The following is a 15,165-nucleotide window of genomic DNA, read 5'->3' as shown; positions in this document are numbered from 1 at the left end:
GCTCAGCCTCTCGCAGCTCCGGTTGCCTGTGCCAGCCAGTGGGAAGGGCAGGATTCCCCGCCCCCCCAGCTCTAGATGGGGCTCCCTCCAGCAGGGCTGGCTGGAGAAACTCCACAAAACCGCTTCAGGCCAAGTCTGCCTTGGCTGCCGGAGGCTGAGCCTAGGGGGCAGATGTGATAAAGCACGGATTGGCGCTTTTTCAACTTGTTTATTTGAAACAGAGTAACAAAGAGATCTTCCCAATCTACTGGTTCACTCCCCAAAGGTCCACAACAGCCAGGGCTGGGCCAGGCTGGAGCCAGGCCTCGATCCAGGTCTCTCTCTAGTGGGTGGCAGCAAGCCAAGCACTTGAGTCACTCCTGCTGCTTGCCGCCCAAGCCTTCAGAGGAAGCTGGCTGGGAATCACACGGGTGAGGGGGGCAGATGAACCGGCTGTGCCACAATGCCCACACCAGGTGGTTAAAAAAAGGCACCCCTGTGGTACCCCAGCCAGGAGTGGCCCCACCTCCAAGGCGAGATGGGGCTCCCGGAGCCTCTTCCAGGGCGCACTTGGGCAGCCAGCGCCCTTTTGAGCCGGGGGTCGCAGCGGCGCTGGGCTTGGTGCCTGAGGTGTACACCTGCGGCGGGTGGGCGTCCTTCGGGCGGGTGCCCCAGAGCTGGACCCCGTCGCTGCTGAGGTGAGACAGGCGGGCTCTGCTCCCTGGACAGCCCCCAACCCCGTTCCTCAAACGCTCTGGGGGCAGCACTGCAGGTGGCCACGTCCAGTAAGTTATTGATGACCGTCCCCGACGCGGAAAACGTACCCGGGGAATCCCTGCAGCCAGCTGTGCAGGCTGTGAGCAGGTGGAAAGTGTCCCCGTTTTCAGCTCTGCTTCAAAGTAACTTAAAAATGCAAAGACGCTCCCCCCTTAAAACAGAAAGAGTTCCCGAATACGCCCTCTCTGGTCTGAATCAGCAGCGCCCCCAGCCCGCGTCCCCCTCCAGGGGTGCAGGGGTGTCGGGGACCGGGCCGGACGGGCAGATCCGGAAAAGTGGATCCTGCGGGGGGTGGGGGAAGGAAGTTGGCCCTCCGCCCTTTCCCAGGGCTCGCCACCAAAATAGCTGCTTCCTTTTTTCCCTCCCTGGCCGCGGGCCCGGTTCCTCAAGCCCCCTCCGTGCTGTGGAACGGTCGCACCCCCCAGGACTCGCGGGGACCCTCAACTCTACCCGTTCCGGCCGCCTCAGCCGCCCTTCAGCAGGGAGAGCAGCGCCCCAGAGACCCCCGGCTTCCCACCCCACCGCCTCGCCTTCGGGGCCCCCGGCCCTCGGCGCACCCCCAGCCCCTGGAGAAAGGCGGGGGCGCAATTAGTTTCTCGCAATTAGTTTCCCCGTCTTTGTATGGATCCATTCAAACTGCGGCGTAGCCCTCCGCGCGACGGGAAAGTAGTCCCGCCCCGGCGTCCACGCCCGTCCTCGCCCGACTCGGCGTGTTTTCAGACTTGGGGAGGCCGCCCGCCCGGCCGAGGCCTCCCTCGGGGCGGCTTGGGGGGCCGGGCCGGGGGGCGGCGGGCGGGGGCGGGGAGGACGGCCAACTCCTCGCGTTCGAGAGCGAGAGATGGATCATGGGGCGTCGAGAGATGGCAAACCTCAAACCACGTACAGTGGGCGATACGCCTCAACCCAACCCGGCCGGCAGCGGAAGCCCGGGGCCGCCCCTTCCCCGAGCGCCCGCCCCGGGCGCCCGACGGACGGGCGCGCGCAGCCAACCGCGGCCGCCGCCCGCCGTCCGCACCAAGTGGCGAGCCAATCGGCGCGCGCGGGGGGCGGGGCTCCGGCGCCGGGTTAGGCTGCGCGCGGCCGGCCCGCGAGGCCCCGCCCCCGGCCCTCCCCGCCCGCGGCGCCCGGAGTAGTTGGAGCCAGTCAAGTGCGGCCGCCGATGGGAGCCAAAGTTGCGCTGGGCTCGGCGTCGGGGGCTTGAGGCGGCTCGGCGCGGCGCCCGTCGGGGCCTCCGTGCCTTCCGCTCGCGCCGGGGCGCTCCGGGCGGCCGCGCCCGCCGGGCCCGCGGCCCCTGCCCTCGGGGCCTGCCGGCCGCCCCGCACCCCCGGCCGGGCTCCGGCTCCTCAGAGCCGCGGGTCCTCAGCAGCACTCCCGCGCGCGGCCCGGGCGCCCCGCCGATGCCGGCCATGGTGGAGAAGGGCCCCGAGGTCTCCGGGAAGCGCCGAGGGAGGAACAACGCGGCCGCCGCGGCCGCCTCGGCCGCCTCCGCCTCGGCCGCCTCCGCCTCGGCCGCCGCCGCCGTCGCCCCCAATAATGGTCAGAATAAAAGTTTGGCGGCTGCGGCGCCCAATGGCAACAGCGGCAGCAACTCCTGGGAGGAAGGCAGCTCGGGCTCGTCGAGCGACGAGGAGCACGGTAGGTGGCAGCCGCCCCGCGCCCGCCCGCGCCGGCCGCCCGCGCGCTCACCGCCTCGCTCTGCTTCCCCGCAGGTGGCGGCGGCATGCGGGTCGGACCCCAGTACCAAGCCGCGGTGCCCGACTTCGACCCCGGTGAGTAGCGGCCAACTTTTCTTTTTGTGTGTCCGCTCTGCCGTCGTGGGGGCTGGGGAGGCGGGCGGCCGCGGGGACACGCACGCTCACGCGTGGCCCGGACGTGCCCGTGCGCACGGGAGGCGCCTCCGGGCTCGGCGGGGAAGCGGGGTGCCCCGCGCCCAGGTGAGCCGCGCCTCTCCGGGAGGCGGCGGCCGGGAGCCCCCCACCCCCGGATCGGTTCGTGCAAGAAGTGCTTTCCAGGGGGCGCTTGCCTGGCCCCGAGCGGCCCGCGAGGGGCAGTTTGGTGATAGGGACGCATGGGCACATGTGTGTGCCCTTCCTTTATCTCTTCTGTTAGGGGAGGGCAGGGGAAGGGTGTTGCAAGGGGGAAGGCCCGGCGAGGCTTTAGTCCAATCAGCGACTCCCACCCACGAGAAATCCCCGCACCCCGGAATGGAACATCTACTTCCCTGGCTGCTGTTTTGTGTGGAAGCAAATTTAAAGTGGTACAGGGAGAAATCCAATCAGACAAAGGAATTCGTCGGGTTTTAAGGCAGGGGATTCCAGCCTTGTGTGCAGTGCCTCTGAGGGGTTTCGGTCCAGAAAAGGCTGGCGAGGACGGGGGTTTTAGTTGGGAGGCGGAATTCCGGGAGAGAATCGCAGAAAGCTGAAGTTCACCTCTTCCCGTTTTTTGGGGAGTGGGGGGTTGGGGACGGGTGGAACTGGAGGTCCTCTATGTAGGTCATATCCCTGGCTCGTTGAAAAAGAAAAAAAGCTTTTCTTTGGCAACAGAACTGCGGCAAATTGCAAGGTAGTCCTCGCAGAAGGCCGGCTCTGTTCAGCTGTTAAGGTGCTCAACTCCGGATGTAGTTTGAAGTGAAAAAGCCGAGGCATCCCTGGGGGCGGGAACACTCCCCAGATATAGGGCTTGACCCTTGTGGGCCTGGGTGTCTGTACCCGGGCTGTTCCTGGTTAGCCCTTGGGATGACTTGGATGGTCTGGGTCCTCCCATCCTTTGTGCGGATGACGCCCTTCCTGGGCCTCCAGGTGCAGTGCCAGCCACCAGGGGAGGCACGCTGTGTTTTGGTTACAGCTGACCCTGTCTTCATTTTGTAGGTCAAGCCTGTCTGTGCTGTACAGAACACAAAGCTTGTCCCAGCTGCTTCTGAGTGGGCTAGTACAGAGCTAGAGAAAAAGTTGGTTAGTTTTGATACATTTATGTTACATTCCTTTGATAGCTTGGTGCAGGCCTGCTGGAGGAGGAAAACACAGTGTTTGGCTGCTGGGTGCCCGTCTGCTGTGCTGTGGTCCACTGGAAGCAGTGGGTGGCCGGGGCGCCCTTCTGCGGTGCCCACAGTCCAGCACAGAGCAGTGGGTGGCCGGGGCGCCCCTCTGCGGTGCCCACAGTCCAGCACAGAGCAGTGGGCGGCCGGGGTGCCCCTCTGCGGTGCCCACAGTCCAGCACAGAGCAGTGGGCGGCCGGGGTGCCCCTCTGCGGTGCCCACAGTCCAGCTCAGAGCAGTGTGCCTGACTTGTTCGGAGTTATGTCCTGCTAAGTGTGGGGGAAGGGTCCTGTGAGGACCTGCCCTGGCCTTATGTGATGCAGCAGATGCTGGAGGACTCCTGCCCTGATTCTAGAAGCTGTACTACCGGGGCTTTCTGTCAGCTAAGTTGATGCTCTTAGTTCTGCGTTTCAGAAAGTCTACCTGGGAGGAATCAATTTCTGGCTCCCTGTTGTCAGCTGAGCAATGGGACATTCCTAGAAATGGCTGAGACATACTGTGCTGCTAACTCCTGGTGATTTGTAAAAATGTGTTGTCATTTAACTTAAAAATCTAAGACTGAAGCCTTCCGATTTGAAGTAGAAGTGGTACGGCATGCTTGGTTCTTTGGCAGAGAGTGATTGAGATCCTTGAGCTTCAGTCCAGCCTGCGTGAGCACTTGTGGCAGTAACGCAGACTTGAGGGACCAACAGTGAAGCAGAAACACGAAAGAAAGCTACCACCTCCAACTTTTATGTTTGTATTTCATTTTATTTTGCTGAGAGATGGTGCAATTGAGAGAGGTATTTTATTCTCTAGTTCACTTTTCAAATTCCTGCAATAACCAGTACTTGGTAAGGTGGATGCTAGGAGCCTGGAAGTCATTGGGGTACCCATGTGGATGGCAGGCACCCCAGTCCAGTGTTTGAGCAGGAAGCTGAATGCCCAGCCAAGTGGTCACCACAGGAAACAGGCCCTGGGACGTGGGATATGGACATTACCAGTGGCAGTGTGGCTGCTGTGCCACCTAATGGCCTCGGTTTAAGAAGCCAAGGATGTCTGAGAACAAGAAATTGATGCTAACTTAAATCATGTTTGTTTGCTGTATGCCTACCTCACTTCACTGTATAAGTGGACAGCTGGGCTTCAGCCTGTCCAGCTCTGCACCTGCCATCCCAGGAAGACAGAGTTCTGTCCCTCAGATTGCTGCATGAAGTGAACAGCACCACAGACCTGCAAATGCTGAGTGGTTCTGTAAGGCCTTGACCAGAGCTGTAGAAAGTGACATGGCTTGGATTGAAATACAACCTTTTTTTTTTTTTTTTTTTTACAATAGAAGATAAAGTTTGGCCAGAGTTGTGTGCAGCTGGTTAGCTGCTGGCGTGCTGTGGCACTGCTTGCCCAGCTGCCCCACTTTTGATACAGTTTCCTGTTAACGGAAGCCGCAGAGGATGACCCAGGGGCTTGAGGCCCTGCACCCCCTGCGAAGCCCCAGGGAAGAAGTTCCTGGCTGGAGTCTGGCCTAATCTTGGCCTTGGTGGATATGTGGGGAGTGAACCAGAAGGTGGAAGGCCTCTGTGTGCCTCCCTTTGTATGTAACTTGGCTTTACAAGTAAGGAATATTTTTAAAAAGCAAAAAGTTACCAAGAACAGCCTCATGTTTAATGGGGGTAGTTTAGTTGTCAGGTGTCCAGACTTTTTTTTTAAGGTTTGTTTTATTTTTTGTTGGAAAGGCAGATTTACAGAGGAGATGCAGAAAGATCTTCTGTCTGCTGGTTTACTTTCCAAGTGGCCTCAGTGGCTGGAGTCGAGCTCATTCAGAGCCAGGAGCTTGCTCCAGGTCCCCCAAATGGGGGCAGGAATCCATGGACTTGGGCTGTCCTCTGCTGCTTTCCCGGGCCACAGCAGGGAGCTGGATGGGTATTAGAGCAACCTGGACATGAACCCGTGTGGGATCTTCGTGCATAGCAAGGGTTCAGCCCCTGGGGGATGACACTGGGCCCAAGACTGCGTCTGTCTTGTGCCAAGCCTTCCCTGGTGTCTTGGAACTTGGTAGTCAGAGAATAGAGTCGGGGGAGGATCCTTATTTTATCCCTTTTGCAGTGAGTGCAGCAGTGTGCGTTTTCCTGTGACTTGAGCATTAAGCGTGTGCAGGAAGTCTTCAACTGTGCACTTGTCACACTTGCGTCTCTGCTTGTCTTCTGACCGCAGGAGCACAGGGAGAGGATTCTAGGGTTCTTAGGGTGCCAGCTTTGATGTTGAGTTGGTATCATAGGTCACTGGTCAATAGGAAAAGGAGATTGCTAATGGTAAGTAGTCTTGAGGTAATGGTTCTATAAAAAAGCAACCTTTGTTTAAACATGAAATCCATTATTTTTAATCAGATTTAAAAGTGTGGTTATTTTCAGGTTAACTGTCATTTCACAGCAGATTTACATTGGTAAAATATGCTTGCATGTGGTGTCAATAGCTTTTATTGAACAGGATTTTTTAAAAATTTATTTTTATTGGAAAGTCAGATTTACAGTGAAGGAGAGACAGAAAGATCTGCTGTCCACTGGTTCACTCCCCAAGTTGGCCTCAACTACCAGAGCTGCGCCGATCTGAAGCCAGCAGCCAGGAGCTTTTTCCTGTTCTCCCACACGGGTGCAGGGTCCCAAGGCTTTGGGCCGTCCTCCACTGCTTTCCCAGGCCATAGGCAGAGAGCTGGATGGAAAGTGGGGCTTTTGGGATTAGAACCGATTAGAACCTGCGCCCATATGGGATCCCGGCACATTCAAGGCGAGGACTTTAGGCACTAGGCCACCGCGCCAGGCCCTGAAATCACCTTCCAGGAGAGGGAGTCTGGTTACACAGTCAGAGTCTGGGTAGATAGGGATTGAGGACCAAAGGTAGTTTGGTGGTTTGAACTGAGTCAAATCCCACAGCTGAAGGGCAGCTGGGGCACTTGCTTGGGTCTCTGCAAACAGCACGGTGTGCAGGAGAAGCGGTTTCTTGTGTTCTGTGCACACACCTAGTCTCTGGTTTAGTTTTATGGTTTCTGCTGTTGCCTTTAAAGTTGATTTAAGGACAAGTGTTTGATACAGAGTCTAAGACCTCTCTGGCACCTCCGCTTTCATTGCTGGCCGGCCTGTGTTGCAGCCCTCCCTCCAGGGACAGCCTCTGGAGGACGGAGGAGCTGGCTGAGGTGCTGGGGTCCCGGTCAGCCCCAGGGGAGATCCACACGGCCTCTGGTTCCTACTTGGGTCAAGAGATGAAAGATCTTGCTATGTTGGTTTGTCTTTTTGCCTTTCAGATGAACAAACTTGAAATAGTTTTTAAAAATTGTAAATTTGGTTTTACAAGGCAATGAAGAGGCTTGCTATAACGTTTGAGAAAATACACTTTTAAATGGCGTTCGGCTGTCATTTCTGGTCGGGCTTTCTGTTGGAGCAGGTTGAGCCATTACTTGTGCCTCATTGGGTGTGAGAGCACTCTGATTCCTGATCCAGCCCTGATTAAGTGTGTCTGGGACGCAAGTGGCCCCTGCCCTCTGTGGGGGAGACCCGGATGCAGGTTGTGGCTCCTGACTTTGGCCTAACCCACAGATGGATCTTGTGAACCGTTGGCGCGTGAACCAGCTCAATGAGGATTGGTTGATCATTGTATTGCTGTCTTACTTTGCCTTTTAAATCAACCAGTGGGCCTGGCGCGGTGGCCTAGTGGGTAAAACCCTCACCTTGAACGTGCCGGGATCCCATATGGGTGCAGGTTCTAATCCTGGCAGCCCTGCTTCCCATCCAGCTCTCTGCTTGTGGCCTGGGAAAGCAGTGGAGGACGGCCCAAAGCCTTGGGACCCTGAACCCGTGTGGGAGACCTGGAAGAAGTTTCTGGATCTTGGCTTTGGATTGGCGCAGCACTGGCCGTTGTGGTTACTTGGGAAGTGAATCATGGGACAGAAGATATTTCTGTCTCCTCCTCTCTCTATATATCTGACTTTGCAATAATAATAAACACATCTTTTAAAAAACTTTTATTTTGGTAATCTTTATAGTTGATTAGGGCACAAAGTGTCAAGGGCTATAGGAAAGTGTGTAAGACTATTGTTTCCACATTAATATTACTTATTTTTCTGTATCTGGTGTAAGGGAAGAGAAAAAGGGAGAAGTCCCATCCAGCCTCCCACCCATCCCAGGTCCCCAACGTGGGGCATGCTCCAAGGGTCCTGCGCGTACAATTTTGGTAGTTCAGCAATTCTGAATTGCTGCCAATCTCGCCGCTCCAAGCATGATAAAATCTCTTCAGAATCCACTGGGTGACATAGTCTCTTCACGGTTGGGGTTCTGAGATCAGCAGTTCAGTTGGAGGAATCCCCAAAGAAACTTCGTCCGAGGTGATCCCAGACCTGATTCTTGTGTGTGAATGCCAGTACAGGGCACATGCTGGTGGTTGCAGTTGCTGGGTCATTTCTGTTTCCAGCCCTGTCTTCCACATGAGACCATGGGTGTTGCAGTCTAGCCTGATTGTGCCCAGTACACACTCGACCCTCACACAAAGTAGTGGGAGCTGTAGGCTAGTCGGAGTGACCCGTAATAACCCCCAACAGGCCTACCCCTGCTTGCCAATATGAACAGCAGACTGGTCCATTCTGTCCCACATCCCATTGAGCTCTCATACGTGTCAGTGGGCATTGAAGCCTAGTTCAACCTAACCAGCCCCACTGTCCAGCCCATACACATGCTGTTGGGTACTGTTCTGTCCGGCCATGTCTCCCCAGTCCTGGTTTTCATGCTCTCCAGTGGGAGTGGTAACCCAAGAGGGAGGTGCCCACCATTTCCCTACTGGATCTGGCCTGGCCCACCCGCAGTTCCTGCTCATGCTGGTGGGGTGTGCAGCCTAGCCCAGCCCAGCTGGTACCTAGTCCCAGCTGTAATGTGTACTGGTATGTGTTGAGATTGAACCTGACTCTACCCACACTCTATTCTGATGCTGAGATTCGCCAGTAGGTGATGTGAACTGGTTCAGATGGTCTGCCAGTTTGCTTGTGGGTACCTTTCCCTGGCCTGTTCCGGGATGCTCCCTGTTGTGGTTCTTGAGCTTACCTGCAGGGACTGTGTCCTGACAAAGGAGTTTCCTAAGCTCCTCCATCAGAACCTCTCCCAGTGTCAGATTTCGCACAGGCTCATGGGTCCATGAGTCAGCCCTACTTAGTCCACTTCCTGTCCTGCCAGAAACAGTGGCCTTTCTTGGTTGGCCTTCAACCCATCTAATTCTTACTGTTGGGTGTTTCAGCTTAGCCAAGGCTCGTTCACACCCACACACCGCTCATGCATGGCTCAGTAAGGTCAAAGACCTAGCCTAGTCTGTCCTACATCTACCCTGGTCCTCCAGAGCACCAGATGGTGCTGGAGTCGAGCCTGGCTTGTTGCACCCAGCCCCAGTCCACATTTGTGCCATATCCAGATCAGAATGCAGACCCCACTCCGGCCTTGCCCCCGCACTCACCAGTGGGAACCCCAACCCAGCCAGGGTGTCCCCTTAGCTGCCAGTCAAGCCTGTTCCCAGCTGTAGAGATCATGTGCATGTCAGTGGTTGCTCTGACCCAGCTTGGCACAGCCCCTCACCTGTCTTGGCCTTTGCCTTAGATGCTGTAGTCTGGCCTCCCTGGCTCATACAAACCACTTTAGCCAATATGCTGCTGTGCTGGGACCTCTAGTATAAAGCTTTAAAAAAATATTTTCAGGGACAAAAGAATATTTTCATTACGGTCCAGAGCTGGAAGCAACATGCCTCCTGCTCTTTAAATCCCACCTGCCTGGCTTTCAGTCAATGACTCCTCTCCCAAGAGATACTTCCCCTCACAGGGATCTGGGGTGATATTACGCAGCCATTCCCATTCCTAGGGTCGTATGAAGATGAACAAGGTGGACACGAAGGGGCAGTTGCTGTCTTCCTACAGGCCCAGAAAGGAAGGCAGAGAGATTACCTCTGATCTCCTTAACTTTTAGATAAACTTTATACAAATGAGAAAAATTTAAGATTTCTGATTGCATAGTATCGGCATTGTGATTAAACACTGGTAGTATCAGGCCCTGTTTGCTGTAGGTGCAGCATCAATCTTTTTTGTGTGTTTTAAAGATTTATTTGTTTTTATTGCAAAGTCAGATATACAGATAGGAGCAGAGACAGAGAGGAAGATCTTCCGTCCGATGATTCACTCCCCAAGTGACCACAATGGCCGGTGCTGTGATGATCCGAAGTCGGGAACCTGGAACCTCTTCCGGGTCTTCCACACAGGTGCAGGGTCCCAAGGCTTTGGGCCGTCCTCCACTGCTTTCCCAGGCCACAAGCAGGGAGCTGGATGGGAAGTGGGGCAACCAGGACACAAACTGGTGCCCATATGGGATCCCGGTGAATTCAACGTGAGGACTTCAGCCACTAGGCTATTGTGTTGGGCCTGAACATTTATTTTTTATTGGAAAGGCAGATTTACAGAGAGAAGGAGAGACAGAGAAGGTTTTACTCTCCAAATGGCCATGATGGCTGAAGCTGAGTTGATACAAAGCCAGGAGTCTATAGCCTCTGCCAGGTCTCCCACATGGGGGCAGGAGCCCAATGCGTTGGGCCGTCCTCTACTGCTTTCCCAGGCCACAAGCAGGGAGCTGGGTGGGAAGCAGGAATGTCAGGATATGAGCCGGTGCTTATATGGAATCTCGGTGCATGCAAGGCCAAAACTTTAGCCACTAGGCTACTGTTCCAAGCTCTAATTTTATTTTTAAAATTGTTTATCTAGTTGACAGGAGTGCCCGTGTGTGGGGAGGATGGAGGTGTGGAGCAAGGTGGGTGTCCATGGAGGGGAAGGAAGGGAGCCGTTCCTGCTGCCAAACCGCATCAGCATCCAGTGACGGGGGCAGCCACTCGATGTTATCTTAGAGACCCGACGGAAGGAGGAGTGTTCTGAGGGTGTTATGTGAGTGGTTTTAATAGTTCTGAGGAGCTGGTTTCATTTTTCCAGTGTTGAGAAAATCTTTGTGAAGTGGTTGGACAGACCCAGATACCTGCTGCCAGAGCTTGGCCAGGAGTGGCCCAACCTGTTCTGTTCTGCATCTTCTGATGAGGCACTTGAGGTCCCCTGCTGGCCCAGATGACCTGCCAGTCTTGTCTCTGTGCACTGCACAGGCATCAGCCCCTGAGGAGGCCCAGTCCCGGTACATGCACTCTGCGCTTGGACCATATATAGTGTGGTTTTCCCTGTGCCTGAGGTTTGGATCCAGTTGTCTAGCTGGGGAGTCCTCCAAGGAACTTCATCTGGGGTGACCTGGGCTTATCTCTAGTGCATGCCAGCCAGTGTAGAGCCAGGTTCAGCTCATCTCCTACCCCAGCCAGTGCACATCCCAGTGGAAGCAGCTGCCCGGTCAGTTCTGCTTCAGCCCTATTTCTCATGTGAACTGATTGGTGCTGTGGCCTATCCCAGCCCAGCACAGCCCAGCACAGTCTGTTTTTAATGTTTTATTTGTATTGGAAAGGCAGATATACAGAGAGGAAGAGAGAGAGGAAGATCTTCTGTCTGATGGTTCACTTCCTAAGCGGCCACAATGGCTGGAGCTGAGCCAGTCTGAAACCAGGAGCCTCTTCCAGGTCTCCCACATGGTTGCAAGGTCCCAAGGCTTTGGGCCGTCCTCGACTGCTTTCCCAGGCCACAAGCAGGGAGCTGGATGGGAAGCAGGGCTTCTGGAATTAGAACCGGCGCCCATATGGGATCCCGGCGCATTCAAGGTGAGGACTTTAACCATTACAGTATAGCGCTGGGCTGCACACGCTGTTTTTATGCAAGTGTGTGGGTGCCATAGGATAGTCAGAACAATCCCCAGTAATCCCCGTCCGGCCCTTCTCCAGCCTGGGTTTTCCTGTGTGCTGGCCTATACTCTGCCCTAGCCTGGTCCATCTGCATTCAGTCCGGCTCTCATACGCACCCATGGCTGTTCTGGCTTCACTGGTTGAGCTCTTACTTGACCCACACCCAGCCCCAGTACTTGCTGGTCGGTCCTGCAGCCCTGCCAGTGCAGCCTCCAGTCCCAGCCCTCACATTCACCAGTGGAAGCAATGGCCTAGTAGGGGAGTTCCCTGCGTTCTCCTGCCAGGCTTACTCCCAGCCCGGGTCTCGCCTGTGCCAGTGGGTTCTGTGGCCCAGTCGGGCTTCTCTGTCTTCCCCAGCACAGGAGCAGTCAGCTGGATTGGAAGTGAAATAACTGGGGCTTATATGTGGCTACAAAGCTGCCTGCCCCCCTCTGAAGATCCACACAGCATTGTGACTACTGTGCCAGACAGTGTCTCTGAAGCCCCTCCTGAACCGACACTGGTTTGTGTCCTGGTATCTCAGGATCCATTTACTATAGAAGCATGCAGGCAGAGTTGTTCTGCTGTCTGAAAGTGGCCTCTTTGCAAGGACTGATTCTCTGCGGATGAGACAGGAAGTGTAGTCCATTGGATGAGCAGCTTCAGTGTAGACGTGGAGGAGTGTAGGTTTCAGGCCGTACCTGGTTACTGTACTCTCCCAGCACCTGCACCTGCTGGGCGACCCAGAGGCTTAGTAAAGGTTTGTGGAGTGGAGCTTTCAGTGTCTGTCCCCTTGGCTAGATGGTGGCTGATAACCTGCTCCTGTCATCACTCTATCTGCCGACCAGTCCCATCCTGGGCCGGGGGCAGCCCTCAACTCCCCAGGCTACGTCTTTGGCACGTACTCTGGGATCATCGGATAATCTGGTTGAAAATAAAGGGGTATGCATGTGTGGTTGGACAGCAGAGTGGTGGGCTGGGGTGGCAGGTGGTGCCCAGCACCATCCAGCTCTCCTCCCGGCTTGTGCGAGGTGAGGACTCTAGCTGTTAGGCTATTTCACCAGGCCCCATATTTATGCTCTTAAAGAGGGAGATGGGAGAGCCCAGCTCAATGGCTTATTTGCTGATTCTCCCGCTTACAAGTGCCATCATCCCACATGAGGACAGCCCAAAGCCTTGGGACCCTGCACCCGTGTGGGAGTCTCTGAGGAGGCTCCTGGCTCCTGGGTCAGATCAGCTGCAGCTTTCATGGCCACTTGGGGAGGGAACCAGTGAATGGAACTTTGTCTCTCCTCTCTGTAAATCTGTCCAATAAAAAGAAATTTTTCTATATGTTTTTATCTTTGTGATAATCTTTACATCATTGATTAGGGCATAAAGGGTCAAGGGCTGGAGGAAAATGGGAAAGATCATTGTTGTCAGATTCTTTTATTTCCTTCCTGTATCTGGTGGATGGGGAGAGATAAGGGGAAAAGCCTCCCATCCAGCCTCCCATCCAGCCTCCCATCCAGCCTCCCATCCAGCCTCCCATCTATCCTCCCATCCAGCCTCCCATCCAGCCTGCCATCTAGCCTCCCATCCAGCCTCCCATCTAGCCTCCCATCTAGCCTCCCATCCAGCCTCCCATCCAGCCTCCCATCCAGCCTCCCATCTATCCTCCCACCCAGCCTCCCATCCAGCCTCCCATCCAGCCTCCCATCCAGCCTCCCATCCAGCCTCCCATCCAGCCTCCCATCCAGCCTGCCATCCAGCCTCCCATCCATCCCCATGTCCCTGATGTAGAGCCTGCTTTGAGAGCTCCACTCAAATGGTTTCTAGTTCAACAGGTTTGAATTGGTGCTGATCTCACCACTCCAGACACGATGATCTCTCTCCAGAATCCGCTGGTTGACATAGTCCATCTTGGAGTCTCCATTTTCACTGCCAACACGTGATTTATTAGTTGATTGATTTGTTCTGTCCTCAATGCTCTGCAGGTCTAAGGGACCATCATATCCTCCATGTGCAATTCACCACGCTGTCCACTGTTTCATCTAAGGCACTGAGGAGGCCCAGCTCTGACACAGGCATTCCAGGGTCAGACCATGGACCCTATTATTTTCTCCATGGTTGAAGTTCTGAGTCTATTGGTTCTGTTGGGGGATCCCCAAAGAAACCTCATCTGAGGTGATCCCAGAGTTGATTCTTATGCGTGCTTACCAATACAGGGACTGGCACAGTGTGTCGCTCCATCAGCTTACATGCACACTGCTGATTGTGGTTGCTGGGTCACTTCTGTCTCCAGCCCTGTCCTCTACGCAAAGTAATGAGTGTTGGAGCCCAGCCCAGTCCTACCCACCACACACTTGGCCACAGAAACCAGTGGGAGCTGCAGCCTAGTTGGGGTGACTCCTGATAACCCCCACCAGACCTGCCCCTGCCCTGGTTCCTGTGCTTACCAGTGTGTATAATAGTCTGTCCCACATCCCATTCAGCTCTCATACGTGTCAATGGGCATTGATGTCTAGTTCAACCCAATCAGCCCCACTATCCAGCCCATACACATGCTGTTGGGTACTGTTCTGTCCGGCCATGTCTCCCCAGTCCTGGTTCTCATGCTCTCCAGTAGGAGTGACAATCCAAGAGGGAGGTGCCCACTATTTCCCTACTCCCACAACTGGATCATGCACTCTCCAGGTGATTCTGCAGTTTAACCTGACAGAATTTGTCCCCCGTGCCAGCCTCTGCCAGCTGATGCTACAGCAAAGCCCATCCAGTCCACACCCACTCTGACTTATGCATGCACCGATAGCAATGGTCAACCCAGTCTGGTTTTCCCCTGATCCAGCTCACATGAGGCCCACAGATGTTGTAGTCCTGCCAAGCCTGGTCTGCCCCATCCCAGATCTCACGCTCACCAGTGGGGGTAGTTGTCCAACAGGGGAGCCCCATGTAGCCTTGCTACTGTGTTCGTTCCCTGCCACCCAGTTTCGTGTGTGCTGGTTGGGCACTGTGGTCAAATCATTTTTTTTTTTTTTTTAAGACTTTTATTTTTATTAGGCAGATATACAGAGAGGAGGAGAAACAGAGAGGAAGATCTTACGTCTGATGGATCACTCCCCAAGTGGCCGCAATGGCTGGAGCTGAGCCAGTCCGAAACCAGGAGCCAGGAGCCTCTTCTGGGTCTACCATGTGGTTCAGGGTCCCAAAGCTTTGGGCCGTTCTGGACTGCTCTCCCAGGCCACAAGGATGGGAAGTGGGGCGGCCGGGATTAGAACCTGTGCCCATATGGGATCCTGGCACACTCAAGGTGATGACTTTAGCTGCTATGCTATTGCGCGCCAGTCTCAGTCAAATATATCTTAAGAAAAAAAAGTTCATGGAAAATTGGCTTTGGGTCTCCCACTGGGTGCAAGGATCCAAGCGTTTATTTGAGAGACGAAAGAGCCCCTTTGCCTGCCGCTCACGTTCCCAGAGCAGCCTGGGTTTCAGCTGCATCTTTTTGCCGTTCATTCCCTGCTTTCATTTTTCTCTGTAATTATTGTTACATATCTTCTTACTTATGTTTGTTATCGCAGCCCTTTGGTTGATGTGTAGGTTCT

General features: G+C 55.1%; 1 protein-coding gene across 1 annotated transcript in view; it reads left to right on the top strand.

Annotated features, from left to right (window-relative positions):
• The first annotated feature begins 1,873 nt into the window (after positions 1 to 1,873).
• Positions 1,874 to 15,165, top strand: part of RCOR1 (REST corepressor 1) — a 56,708-nt gene continuing 43,416 nt past the window's right edge. Inside the window, exons 1-2 of the mRNA XM_004584521.2 lie at positions 1,874 to 2,391; positions 2,466 to 2,525. Of these exons, the coding sequence (XP_004584578.2) occupies positions 2,154 to 2,391; positions 2,466 to 2,525 (298 nt within the window). The 5' untranslated portion in view covers positions 1,874 to 2,153. The remainder of the gene's footprint in view (positions 2,392 to 2,465; positions 2,526 to 15,165) is intronic.

This window comes from Ochotona princeps, chromosome 26, assembly GCF_030435755.1.
Source record: "Ochotona princeps isolate mOchPri1 chromosome 26, mOchPri1.hap1, whole genome shotgun sequence".
NCBI lineage: Eukaryota > Metazoa > Chordata > Mammalia > Lagomorpha > Ochotonidae > Ochotona > Ochotona princeps.
The sequence above is the reverse complement of the archived record's forward strand: the minus strand, read 5'-3'. Positions and strand labels throughout refer to the sequence as shown.